Consider the following 19,232-nt stretch of genomic DNA (forward strand, 5'->3'; position numbering starts at 1 on the left):
AGAGAGAGAGAGAGAGAGAGAGAGAGAGAGAGAGAGAGAGAGAGAGAAGAAAAATTATTTAAGGCAAGTAGAAGAAAAAGGGGAAATTATTTGATTTGCACAGACTGATAATGCTTCCCAAACTTCCAGGGGTAGCTGAAAAGGAAAAAAAGAACATATTTCCACCTGCTTTCTGCCTACAGAATACTTCGCATGACCAATATATGGATATCTCCCACATGACTTGACTTTGCTAGTATTTCTTTCCTAATTGCCCTACTATCTGGTAGTCTTTCCATTTCATGGAACTTTAAGCTTCTTATGAAAGCTGTCTGTTCATCTGGCATATTCAGGTACCATCACTAGAACCAAAGCAAACTCATTCTAATGGGCGCTTTGTCCTTCGACAGAGAAGTACCCATGCCCTTTCTGAGCCATGATTACCTCTCAGAAACTAACTCCACATCTGGGATGGATGCGGCTTGATTTTTCTCACAAGGTGGAGGTGTCACATCTATTTTAGGGGCAGAGACTCTCAAAAGCACTGGAAAATGAAGTCAGGTATCTGTTCAGCATGAGTTATCACAAGCAAAGCACCTGCTGAGCTTCCTCATGACTTCCAACATCCAAATGGCTTCATGTCTTCTAACTATGTGTACTAAAAAAATCACTTTTATGAAGTCCTCTCTGCCATTTGGCTACCACTTATTACCTCAAAGCAGCTTTTGACAAAATTACATTGTTTAAGTACAGTGTAATCCTGCCCAACTTAATTTGTTCAAGAATGTTTATTTATTTGCTTATTTTGCTTGATGAATACAATGGTAAAATGGAAACTGGAAGTAACTTTATAAATGTTTGAGAACTAATACTGCAAGACGACATTCATACAATTGCTGCATCAGGAAAATAAAGCTGCAGCTCCTTAATCACTTCCTCCCCTATGAGGCTGTGGTTTCTGGGGTTCTGCTTGGAACCATCTAACCACATAAAGGACCAGTTAATTTTGAAATATTTCTTCATCTTAACCTTCTCCTCCGCCTAATTTGTGCACACTGCTCTGGGATACTGTTTTACTACTGTTACCCATATGTTTATTTTTCAGAAGGCTTCAAAAAATCACCATGACCTTGGATTCAGGTTTCTTGGCTAGAAATGATTTCCCATCTTCAAATTTAATATGGAATTTGGTTATTTGTGGCCTTTTAACTTTTTGTCTTTTTTTGTGATTACTTCACCTTCTAAAACACAAATATTAGGACTAACGGGCCTGCTTAGGCAGAGCGCAGAGGCTGGGTTCAATCCTCGGTGTGAAGTGCCGGCCCCACCTGAGGGGCACCCTGAGGCGCGATCGAGACTGAGCGCGGTGGCAAGTGCCTGTAATCCCAGTGCTTGGGAGACTGAAAACAGGAGGATCGCTACGAGTCCAATCTACGTAGTGAGGTCCTTAGTCCCTGTAGACCCCGTACCAAATGCATAAAAAATAAACAAATAAAACACAAATACTAAAGCATTCCTAAGTAAAAGATAAATTTAGTATCTTTGTTATTTTTTCCCGTTTCTGAGATTGGGGACCAAGGTTTCACTGGCTCGAAATCTTAGGATCACGGGAACAGACGCAGTAACGAAGCTCTCTAGAAGTACGTGGGAGGACAGCAGCAGTAGCCTCGCCCTCCTCCACCCCACGGCGAGTTCCAGAAACACAGGTAGGTGCTGGAGAGCACCGCATCCGTGGCTTACCATGGAGGTAACACTACTACACTACTAACACTACTACGGCCAGGGCTGTGTTTTACATTTCCTTCATTTGATCTGTGTATCTTTTTGTAAATATCAGCAACATATTGTTAAGATATGTTTTTTAAAAACCCTAAATTGCTGTAATTTCCTGAAGCAAAACACGCAATGATGGATGACTGGTCCATGAATTGTTCCTAATGAGCAATTTAATAGTTAAAAATGTTTACTTTGGAAATCAGGTAATTAAAAGCATAAGGCAGAACATGGCAGTTCAGTGAAAATCATTTTCATGGCCATTTAAGCATTTTTATTTAACCTCGAAACGCCATGATCTCTCGCTTCCATTCACACTTTAGAAAAAATGAACTTTAAGGGAAACACTGAGCCAGATTTTCTTCCTTTTGAACTCTGCAGGAGCTCCCACTGGATAAAGCCACTGATAATAAGACAGCTCTTAATTTTTAAAAGGATTATTGCCATAACCAGGCATAGCATTCTTTGGTTCAGCCAGGTGATACTGAACAAAAATAAGTGACTTACTTAAGGTAAAGCCGAAAGCTAAATGCACTGAAATAATTCTATAAAATTACATATGGGTGACCTTTCTCCAGGCCAGTTTTAATTTTCCTCCCATATGTGCCATTCTGTCCTTAATTTCCTAACTTAAGCCTCTACCACAATTGGTCTGTCTACCAATTCCTTTAATCGCCAACCACGCTGAACTATGGGACAAATGTCTTATAGAATTTTTTAACTTCTGTATTCTTGTACATACCATAGCTTATGGGGTGTCATCCAATTTTTTCAATTGTTAGATTAATGTTACCACATTACACTTCATTTGCTAATTTAGTTCCCTCATAAGACTAAATTATTGAGAAAAAATATAGGTGTAGCATTTATCTGTCCCTGTTGTCTTGTTTAATGAACTGGACAGGTTAGAAACCAAATTAATATGTTAATTAATTCCACAAACATGGTGTGTTTATAGCTCCTATGAGCACAACGATTGCAAACAGACGTTTCTGAGCCATTATTCCTGATCAAAAGCATTTTTTAAAAGGGGTGTGTGTGTGTGTGTGTGTGTGTGTAGTACCAAAGTACAAAGACTAGAACCTAAAACCTCAAGCACTGTAGGCAAACACATTACCACTGACCTACATCTCCAGCCCTTTTTCTCTTTTAATTTTGAGATAAGGTCTTACAAAATCACTCACCCCAGCCTTCAACTTGCAATCATCCTGCCTCAGCCTCCTGAGTAGCTGGGATTGCAGGCATGTGCCACCACACCCAGCTCAAAACACTTTTTAAGTCTATAGTAAATGCAATGAAAATGTGCTGTATCTAGACTTTTCCAGGGGCCATTCTTTAATAACATTTCCTCCCTTTTTCTGAGTCATAACTTAAAGCAAATAATCTTATAAAGCCTGCAGTCAAGATTATTTGATCCTCCTCAATGAAATGTTTTCATATGTAACACTTCTCATTATCCACACAGTTTTCCTAATAATAATTCGCCTTCATCCTATTCTTAACAGTGGTGTACTTTTCATAAAGGAAAAGTCCTATCTCTGTCTTCTCAAGAGAAATTGTCCCTTTTAATCTGACCTCCTTGATAGTTTCCATATTACATTACTTGGCATCCTCTGTGTTGTCACCATGCTACTTATATGTCATTATAGATAAGATATACATAGCTTTCAAAAGGTTTCACAAATTACTATAACCTGCTATATGATATTCCATAGTTTCAAATTACTTTTTTGTCTCATTCGGTTCCTGAAGGCCATTATTGATTTCTGTGTGTTGAATTGTTTCCCCCCAAACTGTCCTGTCTTAACAGCTATACTTGACCCTATTTGGAGATAGGATCTTCATAGAGGTAATCAAGTTAAATAAAGTAACTCTACTGGGTCTTCTTTTTTTTTTTTTAACTATAGTATGTTTTACTCAATATGACTGTTGTCCTTTTTCAAAGGTGAAATCTGGACAAAGACATGCACAAGGGAGAACACCATGCAGATGAAGACAAGGATCAAGATGATGCCTTTTTAAGTCAGAGAATACAAAGAATTGCCAGAGAATTGGGGGAGGGCATGGAGCAGATTTTCTCTTACAGCCCTCAGAGGAAATCTTGATTCTTGCCAATATATTGATGATAGGCTCCCAGCCTTTGGAACTGTAAACAATAAATTTCTGTTGTTTAAGCCACCTAGTTTATGAAAGTTTGTCACGGTCGCCCTAGCAAACACAGTATTTTGGTTTAATCCTCGGAAAATCTGGACAATACATGCAAAGAATAATGAGTATTTAAATTCAAATGTTGGACATGAAAGTGACTGGCAAAAGCTACAAATATGGAATTTGACAGGGGCATTTCTTGGGAGTATGCTCTCTAGAATTCAGAAAAGACACTGGATATAGTTCACAGGAGAACAGAGTTAAATTTAGAAAAAAGAGGTGCTTTCTTGGAATCTCAGTGGAACAATGAAAAAGTGGTCATTATAATAAGGCTACTGTGGCTAACAATATTCTTGGTCAGTCCTAAAGAACTACCCTATATTTGGCATTATTTGCTGTAACTAAATGTATGAGTGCTAAAAGGGTGATAGTTACTTTGTGTATCAATTGAGAGCATGTATTACAGTGATATTGGCATTTCTTTTAAATTTAAAAAAAATTTTTTTTAATTTAGTACAGGGTCTCGCTACACAACTTGGACTCATAGTGACCCTCCTGTCTCAGTCTCCCCAGTGCTGGGATTACAGATGTGTGCCACCACACCTGGTTTGGGTGGCTGGCTCAGTGCCTAGGGTTCCAGGGCCAGCACAGCATGCAGTACTGGGGATCAAACCCAGGTCCTGTGCTTTCCAGGCAGGTGCTTAGACTGCCGAGCTATCTCCTTGATCCCAAGATTGGCATTTAAGTCAGTGAATTTCATGTAAAGTAGACCCCCCTCTTCAAGTAGATAAAGCTTAATCCAATCAGTTGAAGATATGAATTAAACAAAAAGATTTGGTCTCCCCAAGCAAAACAGCATTCTCCAGCAGACTGCCTTTTAATTGGATTGGAATACTGGCTTTCCTAGGTCTCCAGCCTGCCAGCCAATCCTGACTTGTCAACCTTCATAATAACCTTCATAATCATGTGAATTAGTTCCTTATAATAAATCACATATATTAAATAAATGCATTTGCTATTGGTTTACTTTCTCTGGAGTACTCTGGCTAATATACTGAGTAGGCATTTAAGGACTGTTAGATATCAAAACACTGGTAGGCCACATTAAGATAAGAATAAATCATTGTACCAGTGAGAATAACTGAGTAGTAAAATAGATTAAGTAATTGCCTAAGACCACACTGTTAATAAGTCACAGAGTGAGGATTCTAGCTGAGGCTGATTCCAAAGTACATGCTTCTTCTACTGTTTCCTAAGAAATGATTATGAGCATAGACATGAAATAGAATGTAGCTCATTTTCTAAGAATACAGATAGGTAAAACGTGGAACTCACAGGGTCAGGAACAATCAATGTAAGAAAAAACCTAATTTAGTGATTTTTCAAACTATGAGGCCCAACATCTCCATTTCCCCCAAAATACTTCACAGAATTCACCAAATCCTGATTTGAAATGTCATATTTTTAATAAGTTCTACTATTAAGATGGGAATGAATTACTTTCCAATGTTGTATGCCAAATTTAGCACAATGCGGTCATCCAAGCATCAGCTCTACCTGCCTGGCAAACTCATTTGGTGTAGAATGCGCAGGAACGTTTCCCCTGACAGCTCTCATATTTAAGCCACTTACAATCTTGGCTGGTTATCTCTGCAGTGCATAAGTGGCCATGACACTGCAACACCCACGAGCCACATTCTCCTAACAGCCCACACAGACTCTCACACGGTCTCCTCACAGTGTAAGAGAGAGCTGTACAATACCAGGAAGTGATAGATAGCAAGCCATGGATGATGCTATCGTGGTTTTATAACGCTTTATCATGCTTATACACACTAAGGTGACACTGATTATAAAGTCAATTTAACATTTGCTTTTGCAAAAAGGACCATTTACACGTAGCTTTTATAAATGAACATGACTATACACTTATTGACACAATTACCTATCACTTTCTTCTTTGGTATTATAATTAAAGTTGTCTAAACCTTATTCATGTTCAGGTTGAAGATAATTCTAAATTACTCTTGGTCTTTCCTCCCTATGAATAGGCTTACAGTGCAAGCCAGGTCCATAGCGCCTTCACCTGTGAGACAGGCAGTATAATTTCAGGGCACAAGGAGATGTTGAGCTGGGTAATTTCTACTGCAATTATACCTCACGGCATGCCAGACAAACTTCAGACAAATATTACCTATTTTCTTAAAAACTACGCTGAAGTAATCTTTCCCCCCAAAAATCAAATAACAAAGTAAATTTAGATAAAAGTCAACCTGTGGGACTCCATTACTGCAAAAGAATTCAAACAAAACCACCAGATCAAGCAGTATTTATCACTTATGTATTACTGTTTCTATATAATTTATCAGTAGGGCTGATGATTATGAAGGTTTTTTTTCTTTTTATTCTGCTATAAGAGGCATCTCAACTTCAGAAACATAAGGTTGTGGAGAAAGCAGATAGTAAGACCAAGAAAATGATGCATAAAATGTTATATGACATCAGTTTTTATTTTCTAGTAGACATTAACTATATTTTTGTGTTTATAAAAAAGTTATCTTCTTTTATTGTCACTTCATTTGTATATACTATGGCTCCTGTGAAGACTTCACTTGAAAATTCAAATTCACAGATATAACATGAATTCTTTTTTAAAAATAGTGAAAAAGGCAGAATCCGGCAAGCTTTCTACAAGCCCACTTTACCCTTACACCTACATCACTCACATGCACCAAAAGAGGTGCAAAGCTAAGAATCTGTCTTACAGCTCAGAGGAGAACCTGGACCTGGGCTTCTCAGCAGTGCTGGAACTCCTAGGACTGAGCAACTCTAGAGACGGATTAAGTGCTTTTTGCATAAAGGGAAGTTCATGAGTCTTTGGGGGGGAAGTAGTGGAATGTTATGGCTGTGTCTAGACATCCTCCCAAAGTCACATGTGCTCCCAGAAGGGGCTTTTGGGAGGTGGCTGGATCATGGGTCATAATACTGGGATTAGAGTGTGTGGTACTAGATTAGTAACCTAATTGGACTGGAGTAGTTCTGAGCATGACTGAATGGATTTACTGCAGAGGGAAGCCCACCCTGGGTGTGGTGGCACCAACCAATAGGCTTATAAACTGGGTGGGACATAAAAGGACAGTAAGAAGGCAGTAATGCTGAGTGCGCCTGCCTTGCTGCTGCCTCCCTAACTTGCCACAGGCTGACTCTGCTCTGTCACACTGTCTTGCCTTTGCGTCAGCCAACTACCTACTGAAACCTCTATAAACTATAAGCTAAAATAAATCTTTCTTCCTTAAGTAAATAAAGTGAAAATCACTGCCTTAGCAAAATCTAAACTTTATAGACTCTGAAGTGCTGAATGTTGACTTGAAGAACCATCTGCCATGTGGCTCTGTCCCTCCTTCAGCCCTGAGAAATAAAGAAAAAAAAATAAAACAAATAGGAAAATATTCATAGATGACACAAACAATAAAAATCTAAGGGATAGTGGTAAGAGTAGTTAGCAAAGAAGGGTGGGCTGTGGTGAGACAACAAAGTGACTGCCTAGGAAGAGCTGGCGGGGTATAGCTGGCGGGTTTAGAGGAGGCGTGAAAGCTCAACAGAAAGCTTGGCTTGGTATGTTGGAAGGCATCAGAGCTGACAAATGACAGAATCTGGAAAATGAGAAAAGAAATGGAGGTTGATGGCCAGACCTGAGTGGAACAAAGCAGGATGAGCAGCACAGCCAGGGTCAAGTATTTTGTAACCGTGTATTGCTATGTGACAATGGTTTGCTTCTGGCATACTTTTGGCTGACCACATCTTTTATTCTTCAACACAACATCCTCCTTTGCTTCCTGAGGTGCCTTGTCATAGGAACCCATGCGAAGCAACAACAGTAATTAAGCAGAAGGCATGCTTCCCTGGTCCTTCCAAGAAGAATGAGTCTGATGCCTTATTAAATAATATTCTTTATATAATGATTGAATTGAAAGAGTAAATTTCAAAGACAAGACATGGCTTTTTAAATGGAGTACTACTATGCCATAAAGAAGAATAAACTTGACACATTCAAAGATAAATGGATTCACCCTGAGACCATAATCTTAAGTGGAAAAAATCAATACACATGTGTAAATACCAAATTGTTTCTTTAGTATGAGAAACCAAAAGAGTAAATAAGGACACAACCATAAATTAGGTACTGTGAAATAGGGAGAAAATGTTGAGATGGGGAGGGGAGTGGGGGGAGGAAAGACAGGAAAAGTAAAAATTTTTAAAAAGTGAGAAAAAAAGGAAAAATCAAAACAAAGCTTTTGTAAATGGGGAGGGGAGGGGTTAGAGTGGTAGGGAAAAGGGAAAAGAGAATCAAGTGATATCATGTACAGATACAAATTCTCTATGACGAATGTGATCATTGTGTATACTTAACATGTACCAATAAAATCTGGTTGAAAAGGAAATCGAGTGATATTATACAATTAACCAATTCCATTCTAGGTTTATAGGCAATACAGTGTAGTCCAAGAGCAGAAAACTGGATTTAGAAAAATCTAAATTCACATTCTGACTTTGCAGGAATTACCATGATGAGTTTCTATAAACTAGTTAACCTTTCTAAACCATCTGCTCCTGCAGAATGAATCTGTAATTGTTCAAAGAATTCCCTTAGCTAATATACATTACTCTTACATACCTATGAGGAGGCAAAACTGCAGACTTCAAAAACTACTCAAGAGAAAAATATTCAATTCTGTGATACGCTGAATAATTTCTATGTTTCTACTGTTACTTTTCTAAAGAGTGGTTAACATTCAGCTGTCTTGTACCCTAAACTTGCTAAACAGGACTACTGGGAAAGACAGTAGGCTAAGGAAATGGGAGAAGATAAAAATCACCTCCTACCCTCATTCTACATTTTTTGGGGGTACAATCCTGTGTTGTCCCCACAGTTGGAATTTTCCAATTTTTTATTAATGGCCTAAAGATGGAGATTCTATCAACACATTAATCTATGATAGTCTTGTTATTCTTGCTTTATTAGTATTTTTTAAACTGAAACTGTAGATCAGAATCTTGTGGAAGCTTTTCTGAACTCTACACTAGTCCTTTTCTTGGACCTCCTGAGTCATAAACAATGGGTTGAAGTCTGTGAGATTTTTTTTTTAAATTTATCTATTTGGTACAGGGTCTCACAGTCTGTGAAGTTTTAAAAATCCCACAGAGCTGAGTGCTGAGGTATATGCAAACACCACCACTCCAGCAGGCTGAGGCAGGAGGATTGAGATTTACAACCCCACTTATGCAACTCAGTAAGATCCTGTCTCAAATTTTTTTAAAAAGAAGAAACCAAAAATCTGGGGATCTAGCTGACTGCAAAGGCTCTACGTTCAATCTATTAAAAAAATCCCAGCTTTTATTAATTCATATCCTTTAATATACATTTTCCTTAGTCAAACATTTCAAACCAGATCAATGCATTATCAATACCAAAAGTGGTAATTTGGGAATGATTGTCATTCTTAGTACAAATTTTTGTACCCCACTTTTGATATAGTTGAAGTCTGTGGAGTTGGAATCCAGACTTCCAGGGGCTTTTTATGTCAACCAAGGTTGAAAAGCACTTAGGCTATCTAAAACCATTTTGTTAAGATTGATCTGATATCCTAATGGTTCTTGGATTGTAGTAGATAAAAATAATCATTTAGAATGTTTTAAAAATAATGAAATATTGCAGTAGTTCTCCCCCAGAGTTTTTATTCAGTAGTTATGAAGGACGATCCAGGAATCTGCACATGTAATGTAATACACATACCATTTTACATATGTATCATATATTGTATTTTTTGATGATACATATGTCTATGTGAAATGACATTACATTCACATTTAGGAAGTTTTTAAAGATTTTTTCAAAATGAAATAATTTTTCTTGAGAAAGAATTATATTAGTGACTTTGGAATCATTTAATAGAAGAGAGGACTTTACACAGTTGACAATTCTGCAATTTAGGAATTTTAGTCTCCTTTCAATAAGTTAGTAGTACTAAGTGTAGACATTTAGGATGATCAATCTAGTCTAAAGAGAGAAATTACTGCATTAAAAATATTAGAATAGTGGTGCACAGGTGTAATTCTTGGGGCGGGAATATCATAAATTCAAGCCTAAACAATTTAGTGACATAGTAAGACCTTGTAGTAAAAAAAAGAAACTGGATGGAGACTCAGCAAAGGTCATGGGTTCAATCCCCAGGACATATAAAAAAATTAGCATGAAGATTTCAGTAAAAGTAGAACAAACTGAATATTTAGTACATTTTTGTGTTTTAAATCTCTGAACCATTATATAACCCTGGTAAGTGTATCAGGGCTCAATATCTATGCCAGGTAAATGCATACACACAAGCATGAATTAATTAGTAACTAAAAAACACATGTGCATTTCAAAATCTTTCACTTTTATGAGTTTGTTTTACACTGATTATCTTCATGGCTAAAATAACATTTCATTGCATAAAGACTTAGCTGTAATGTGAGAATTGCTATGTATGCACTTTAATTTCAACAGTCTTATAAACCCTTAACTCTGAAAAAAGTTCTGCTTCATTGTATATATATATATATATATATATATATATATATTGAATTAAATAATTTATATAAACATATAATGTCTATTACTGATGTTGGTCCAAGCTGGCTCCATGATAAAATTAATTTATGGAAGATCTATTTGCTTTCTGCATACTGTGCCATTCATGTAAACAAGCTATTTACTAACTATTATAGATAAGAGATAGTAACTCTGTTAGGTATCTGGCGAAGCGGAGTAAAAATATGTGAGCTTTTAGATGCCAAATTTATCTTTGATCTGAAAGGTAGAAGTTCCATTGGTACTGAAAATATGGACACTGAGCTGCAAGACTACTTTCACATAATCATATTTCATAGCCACAAACTCTGTGCATCATTTCATTTTTGAAGGACATAAAGGGTCTATAAAGGCCTTCTTCTCCAACTGAATTGCCTGACTCAGTCAATAAACTGCACCACCATCCACCCTATTATCCAAATCAGCAAATGTAGACATTATCCTCGATTCTTCTCTTTTTCACTTTCCACCTTTAATCAATCACAATCCTGTTGATTTCACTTCATAAATGTCTTTCAAATCCTATCTTTTTCTCTGTTCCTACAGCTACTCTTTCAGTTCATTTCTTTTGCAAAACTGCAATGCCACTGAATTGGGCTTGTCATTCCTCTCCTGAAAATCTGTGGCTTTTCTCTTGCAGTTAATAAAGCTCAAACCAACCTTACCAAGTCCCTTTTGATCTAGCCCTTGCTAGAATTTCCAGACCCATCTCTAACAATCCCTGTCACAAGTTTTCAGGAGGAATTCCAGGACCTTGTCTGAATTCTTTCAAATGCTTTGCTTCTTCCTCCTGCCATTCTTATACATAATCCATTGGTTCTATGTTTAAATTTCCTTAACCCATCCCCTAACTCTGAATAACCCCTACAGAATGCAAGACATGTTTCCTTTGGCAAATCTTTCTTGACCAGCATTACTTTACTGAATACCTCTTGATAAGCCCTTCAATTCATGGGTTGCAGAGAATTTGTTCCAAGAGGGCCTCAGCAGTTTTTTGCCAGCCACCTCTACCTTTTTAATGCTTTGCATGAAATACCCAGGGTGGTGAATAAATGAATGAGAGCATTATCTAAGCCACCCAGAATCATGACCTACAAAGGAAGTAGTACTTGGACCCAGTTGCTGGAAGAACTTTCAGACTACACCATCACAACTTGAAGGATGAGTCCAAACAACACTTTAAAGATTTGGCAAAAATCTTTAAATCACCCCTTACTCTACAAGTAAGGAATTGGCAAACAAGCTACACAACAAAAGCCAAGTCATAAGGGGCCAAAGGAAAATTTGGTGAAATAAGCACAGTAAGCATTAAAAATTTGTCCACAGTTCTGCTTCCTGTGCGCCCTCTTCTTAAAATGGTATCATCATTGTGGTACTGCCGAATGTTGCCAGTTGACAATATGTAGGTATCTAGGTTGATCACTGCATACTCATTCTCATCACAAAAGGACAGTAAATTATTCTAAGCAAGTCAGGAAATAATATGAATAATATTTAAAAAATTAGAGATGTCCTTAGCATCCTGGGCTTCCAAATTTGAAAAAGCCACTGATGTCAAAAGTCAGTAGCAAGCGGATGGCACTGCACAAGAGGCAGCAAATAGGACAAGCTTGGGAACTTGGCGACAACTGCCGAAACAAGATCTTTCAAACCTTCTATAGGAATACAATTGTCTACACCAAGAGATCTAAAAGTAAATTAAGATTTTTACAGGTTTCTTGCTCAAGCTCTTTGCTGAGCTCTATGTAAAACCATCCTGTAATGCTAATTTCAAACTGAAACCACAGGGTATATTCGTTCTTAGAAGCTAAAAGAGAAGCAACTGACACAGTAATGTTTTGCTCTATGACAATGTAACTGACATATTTAAGAAGCAACCCTCTGTTCGTGTCCCCCAGACTACTGGACTGTCTTCTCTTGGTCTGTTTTTCCCTCTTGACCTCACTGCATTGCTGGACTCTTGCTCCAGGCAAACACCCTACACAGGATGTGTCAGGAATCAAAATGGCCAAAATTGCTGCTGAGTCAGAGGTGTTTTTAAAGTTTTGACAAACAACACATCACTGCATGCTAAACGGTTAACACCGTTCCCTGATGGTTGGGCAATCCTGTACTTATAGTATAGCTCTATCATACTGAAATTATAGGTTCTTGTGAAAGGACAGTAAAATAATAATATATTTTATAGCAGTGTTCATTCAAGGACCTCAAACAAGTTTCAACACTTATGTATTGAATATTATGACACTAAATCCTACTTCCTCCCATAAAACATAACAGAAAGCTGGAAAGCCACGATTTCCCTTGTGTATCAGTAGGCTTTGAGGAATATTTTGATTGCCACATCAAACATAAAATATTGATGAAGCAGTCAGGAAAAATAGATTTCACTGCTCTCTTTAGGAAGGATTTGAATATTAAAAGTATACCACATACTATGTATTGTAAGCATGTAAGAAAATCCTTTGGAATACACTTAAAAACTAAAGAGGAATTTTTTAAACAAAAATTAGCCACAGTAAACTTAATTATAAAATATTATAAAGACAAATTATATGAGATGTATAAAATTATACATGTATAATTTTAGTCAGATCATGTAGAAAAGGTACCCTCAAAACTCTGAGTGTTAAAACAATCAACACTGACATGAAATTAGCGTGTATTCTAAATTCCATCTCTGTTCTGTGCAAAAACAAAACATGGTCAGCAAAAGAAAGCTGGAGAAAAGAAATACCAGAAGACTAATACAGCCAAACTTTTTTTGGTATTTTACAAGTCAGAGAGCTTGTACCCCAGAGGTGGGTGTCTCATTTGGGAAATAAAGCCAAGAGACAGCAAAGAGATCAGGACTGCTTTCACAGATGGCATTTGCCTATGGACTGCCTAAATGGCTGCCCATTGGATATCACAATATGAATTCTTGATCTCACACTTGTCTTTGTCTTATGCATTTATTTCTTCTCCTTCAGAGAGTCCAAGCTTTGCTTGAGAGACAAATATCAGAAACAGAATAAGATACTTATTAAGTAGATTAGCCTCCTGTAGCAATATTTTTTATGAACATTCCCAATAAATTGCAGAAATATATATATGCTTCAGCCTTAATTTTTAGCTTACCTCATGCTAACCATGTAAATAAAATGGCACTATAAGAAAACTGCGGGCTGGTGAGATGGCTCAGTGGTCTAAAGCACCTACTTAGAACAAGCTTGGCAAAGCACAGGGACTGTGGTTCAATCCCCCAGCACCACATGCCAGCCTGCCCCACCCCTAGGTGGGCTGAGCTGGACACACACACACACACACACACACACACACACTAAATAAATAAACTTTTTAAAAAACTGCATTTTGGGTTTTTTAAAAATGTATTTGATACAGGGTCTCACTATGCAGCTCGGACTCATAGTGATCCTCCTGTGATGCTTTTTAAATGATATCCCTCTATATAACTTAAAAGTTTAGAAGGGCTGGCCAGATAGCTAAGCGGACTAAAGTGCCTGCTTAGGCAGAGCACAGCAGCCGGGGTTCGATGCCTGGCAAGGCAGTGCCGGCCCTGCCCCAGGGTGTGCTGAGACTGTGATTGAGACTAGGGGCGTGGTGGCGTGCACCTGTAATCCCAGAGATTGGGAGGCTGAAAACAAGAGGATCACTGCAGGTCCAGTCTACGTAGTGAGACCCTGTAGACCCTGTACTAAATACATAAACCAAAAAAAAAAAAAAAGTTTGGTCCTCTTCAAAATTTTCTTGTTTATGAATCTTTTATTATATTCTTTTATAATTATGCTTGCATTGCTTAAAGCACTTATTCTTTTCAATAAAAACTGTCTTTAAAATTTGTAATGCATTTTCTGAAGGATAATACCTAAAGTTAGGTAGCATTGACTATTAATCAAGTAAATTCAAATAAAAAATTTCATTTTGACAAATGATCAAAAGTAATTTAGAAGAAAGTCAAAGTGATCAGTCTGAATAATGTGATTCTTACTCTAATACAAGTAATGAGCATAATATAGTAAGTACAAATGAATTGAGGTTGATACATATTTAGGAAAAGAAATGTATATCTTTTTAAGGATAAGGTCATAACAGGAGATCCAATTATGTTAGTTTGATTGTTTCCAATAATGGAGATCAACCAGGGGCACTTCACAACTGAGCTATATCCCCAGCTCTTTTATTTCAAGACAGGTCTCCCTAAGTTGTGCAGGCTGGTCTTGAACTTGCAATCCTCCTGCCTCAGCATTCACAGGACCTGGTACTACAGGCATAGACCACTATGCCTAGTCTAAATATTTTGATCAAAGACAAAATGCTTAGAAGTGTGGTTTTTCATTGCTAGATATTTTGAGCTACCACTCCTATTCTAGTGGCTTAAAATATCTTAAATTTCAGTATATATGTTTAACATTTTCATCTAGCAATTACAAAACCATCTTAAATGATCTTATTAACTTGAAATTTGCAATATGCAACTTTTTGTGAATTTCCATCCTAAATCCTAATATATTTCATTCTTTTGTCTGACTTGCAATTTGACTTGAGAGTTTATGGGAAGACCCTATGCCCAGTCTTTTAAGAGAGGCATGACGTTCATCATTTGGTTTCAGTGAAACTCCCCTGATTCCGTGAGTATAAAGCAAGACTTCTAGAATGGACATACTGATGAAAATTCAGGTTATACTATCCAATACATGGTTTAATACATAATCTAACAACTAAATAGAAAACGGAGACTTAAAGTTAAAATATTGCCCAAAATCAAAAGTTTAACTACTGTTGGTAAGCATTTATAAATCAATCTTACCTTGTATATAAACCATACAAGTTTTTCACCTCTAGTTTTAAACTTTTATGTCAGTCATCACTCTAGTAGGAGGAGGCAGGAGGATCATGAGTTTATGCCTAACTTTGTCAATTTACACAGACCCTGTTTTAAAATTAAATTCAGTTTAAAAAGAGATGAGTGTAGCTCAGTGTGAAGGACCTGGTTTCAAGTTTAGGTACAAAAAATAAGTTATTTCATAAATGTTTTCATCACAGCTTCAACTTATTGTACTTATTTTCTATAATACTCATAATTTGAAGCTTTATAATAAAGCCATTTATATTCTTCATTAAGAGAGTTTCAATGTATTTAAAATTTTTTACTTGATGTGAAACCCTTGCAGAGTTAAGAAAGTACTTAGATTTTTTTCCCCAAAATTTTGATTTTCCAATCACAAAACCTATAAAATTAAAGTGATACTTAACATACTCCATAACCCAGGCCATAAGTTTCACTCTTCTATGGCTATAAAACTGAGAGGCCATATTCAGAAAGTTAAGTTCTAAGGCATTAAGAAGATATGACATAAACATGTAACTTTCTACATTCAGTATCTGATAAGGCCATGTTAATGGGGATTTTCTTCAAATTCTCAAAGAGGCCCATTCATTGTATATAAGATGAATAATCCCAAAATTATACTCAACAGGGAAGAATTGATCATTTTATATAAAGAGGGCCCACAGTAATGTGAAGAGTGTAAAAATGTGTCAATTAAGAATAAGTATAATAGAGCTAACATTCACAGGGCAACACTGGATACACATTTTCTCAACAGATGAGCCCCTCTGTCACAGTTCCTCCAGTCTCAGTTTCAAAGGTCAAGCAAACACAGAGAGGCGAAGGGATTTCTCTCAAGTCACACAGCTACGAAAGAGAGATCTGGAATGTGAGCCACGCATTATGAGCCTGAAACCTACCACCTTTGACCACTACGTAATATTACCTAGCCTAATGCAGAAACTAAGTTTTTACCAGTTTAGAATTAGAGTCCAGAACAAAGTTTATAATCACTAGTACTTTAGGTGATTGTCAGTTCCCATAAATAGTAAGAATTTAACTTTTGAAAACACACTTATTCTTAGAGCAACTTATAATGAAGTAGCTTGAAGAACAGGAATGAGTATGCTCTTAAAAATTTAGTAGCTATTAAAATTACATTTTCTTTTCAAATTAACCTATGAGCATTTTTAAAAATTATACTAAAATATAGTAGGTGATCTTTAAAAAGAAAATTTAAAAAACATGTTGGCAGAGGAGCAATTTTGAAGTTCCTTAGTACTTAAAAGTAACCATAAGATATTCATTCTCCTGAAAACTTTATTTTTAGATGGATTGGTGCTTAGGTTCCTCAAAACATTCTAACAAAAGTCTATAATTTAAACCAATTAATATTCTTACTTTATAAGAAGTAGGAAAACTGATTAACAGATAGGTCAGTCCTGCAGATTAATTAGCAAAAGCATCTATACATGTCAATATAAGGGAATTCCAAAGAGGAAAGTCCTTCTCCCCATTCACAGCGAGGAGCTCCTTCAGCGGCCTCCTTGGCTGAGCGCCTGAATTTCAGGCTTGTGCTCCATGTGCAGAATTAAACATGAGAGAGATAAGAGAGGCGAAATCCCTTGCCCAAAGGCATGCATATATGGGCCTATTTATAATACATCTGACTTTCCTGCTACTTTTGCATGCTGGTTCATTGGAGGACTGGGAGTCAAGCAGTGTCCCAGGAGAGAGCTGCGCCTGTCCATTCATTCACACAAATATAATAGCAGGAACGAGAACATTGCAAAGATGAACGCTATGTTTAATCACACTTTATCTAAGACTCCAAGTTAAGTCCTACTATTTAAAATCTCATTAGATAAAGTTTGCTAGCTTTTATGGATCACCGGTGCAAAGTAAGATAAGAATAGGATTTACTAAATGCTACCTGGATATAACTTTAGTACCTGTACCCACAGCTTCACATTTCCATGATAACGTGGACTTCCATTTTAAATGTATAACTCAAAGTACTCCCACTTTCCTCAGTTAAATATTTCATTAGGTTTGTTTTCCTTCTTAAAAATAATGGATTTATGGCAAATACTTGTTACATTTACTAGTGTCATAATAAAACTTTAAGCACATAATCTCTATCTCTTTTCCTGCTCTTTAAAAAAAAAATTCATGTTTTCTGAGCACCTACTACACGCAGGAATGAGATTTGTAGTACTTATGCCAAGAAGACAAGTTTCTGAATTATGTAAGGTGGGGGAGGACCAAACTTAAGAATTTGCTGTTAACAACTTTACAATGTATAAGTTTCTCAGAAAAAAAAAAAAAAAAAAAAAAAAAAAACAATTAAAGAACCCAGCTGCACCACAGCATATTTGAGTCTCGGGAGTCCGGCTCTCAGTCACGAATGAACTTTGTTCTCTATCCAAACAATTGGCTTCAGTTTATTCTTTTCTTCTAACTTCAGTGCAATTTTATTTCGCCAAATTCACATTTTTTCCCAAAACAATGAATGACAGTGCTTCTGTAAACAACAAAACCTCCTCCTTCCCCCAAACTCTGGCCATACCCACTCCCTCCTCTTGTGCAGGCACGTGTCCTTCCAAAGATCCACTGGACAACTCTCACCTGAAAAAAAGTTTGGAGATGACGCTGGCCTTTTCTAGAGGCGACTTCTGCATGGTCTCCCGGGCCTGCAGGGCGGGCTGGGCTTCTGCTCCTGATGCCAAGCGCCCTGCTCCTCTCGCGCCTGCCGCTCACCCCTTTTTCTCTGACCTGCTGTGATGTCACCCGCTTCCAGCTCCCGCCACCCACCCCATCCCGCACGCCTCCCGGCGCCTCCGCTCCTCCCCGCCTCCGCTGCCGGGTCAGAGCCGGCGCAGCTCGGCCCGCCCCACGCGGCTCCAGACTCGCCCCCCGCCTCCTCGCGCCCCCCGCCTCACCGGCCTTCCTCCTTCCTCCTTCCTCCCCTTCCCGACTCTGCCTCGCAGCCTCGCTCCTCTGCGCTCAGCACCAGTCCCGGCGCGCGTCCCTCCCGGCCTCCCGCGCAGCCCGCAGGTGAGGGACCAGATCCAGCCGCGACCCCGGACGCGGAGCGCGGCCGGGGCAGGAGCAGCGCCGCGCCGCACGCACGGGGTCCGCGGGACCCAGCTGCCGCTGCCGCAGCCTTGCTCCTCCTGCGTTTGCCCGTGATCCTAACCCGGTTCGTGCTCCGTATGCAAGGTGCATTTTTTTTTTTTTAAAGGAAGTGAAATATGCTTCTTTTCTATCAAAATACAGCTTCACAGAGCTAGAAAGTTCCGTGGCCGGTTTCCTGGATTCTCGGAGCTTTCTTCACTTGTCAGAGGGAAGAACAAGCTTTGTTAATTTCAGTCTTAGGTGCCCCGTGTGTGGCACAGGTACCTTCGAAAACACAATTATTTAAAAAAAAAAAAAAAAAAATCCCACAAAGTGGTAAGAAGAGAGAACTTTGCGACTTACCCGCCCAAGATCTGTTCGTTTTAAGTATTTCAGGCAGCTCATGTTATTGTAAGAGGCTTTTGTGTGTCTGAGAGACAGTGACAAGTGGACAGGGTGTACACTAATCCGCCCTCCTATAGGTTTTAGTCTTGGGCAGCAAAAGGTCTTGACTAACATAGCGAAAGAATTCCAGTCTTTCAAGGGAAGGTGGTACGTTCACCTTGACCTGACTCGAGCTCAACTCTCCAGGGCATTTAGGCTTTCCCAGGCAGAGCGCCTTGCTTCCAAGTTTCTGGAGTAGGGCTGTGTGCCAGGCTGCTGGCTTTTAAAGAGCCAGTCCTTTAATTCCTGAACTCTATTGTGTAAAAGCAACTAAGTGTATATCGAGTTTGAATTGAAAAATTCAAACAA

At 38.1% G+C, this 19,232-nt stretch overlaps 1 protein-coding gene across 2 annotated transcripts in view; it reads right to left on the minus strand.

The window, feature by feature from the left end:
* The window catches only part of Cftr (cystic fibrosis transmembrane conductance regulator), a 182,797-nt gene extending 164,636 nt beyond the window's left edge, over positions 1–18,161 (minus strand). For both annotated transcript variants that reach the window (XR_002818877.1, XM_004644850.2), the window contains exon 1: positions 17,991–18,161. Coding sequence is in view for 1 of the 2 variants with exons in the window: in XM_004644850.2 (XP_004644907.1) it covers positions 17,991–18,043 (53 nt within the window). In the remaining variant the exon portion in view is untranslated. The remainder of the gene's footprint in view (positions 1–17,990) is intronic.
* Between the last annotated feature and the right edge of the window lie 1,071 nt (positions 18,162–19,232).

This window comes from Octodon degus, unplaced genomic scaffold, assembly GCF_000260255.1.
Source record: "Octodon degus isolate 3935 unplaced genomic scaffold, OctDeg1.0 scaffold00213, whole genome shotgun sequence".
Classification (NCBI taxonomy): Eukaryota; Metazoa; Chordata; class Mammalia; order Rodentia; family Octodontidae; genus Octodon; species Octodon degus.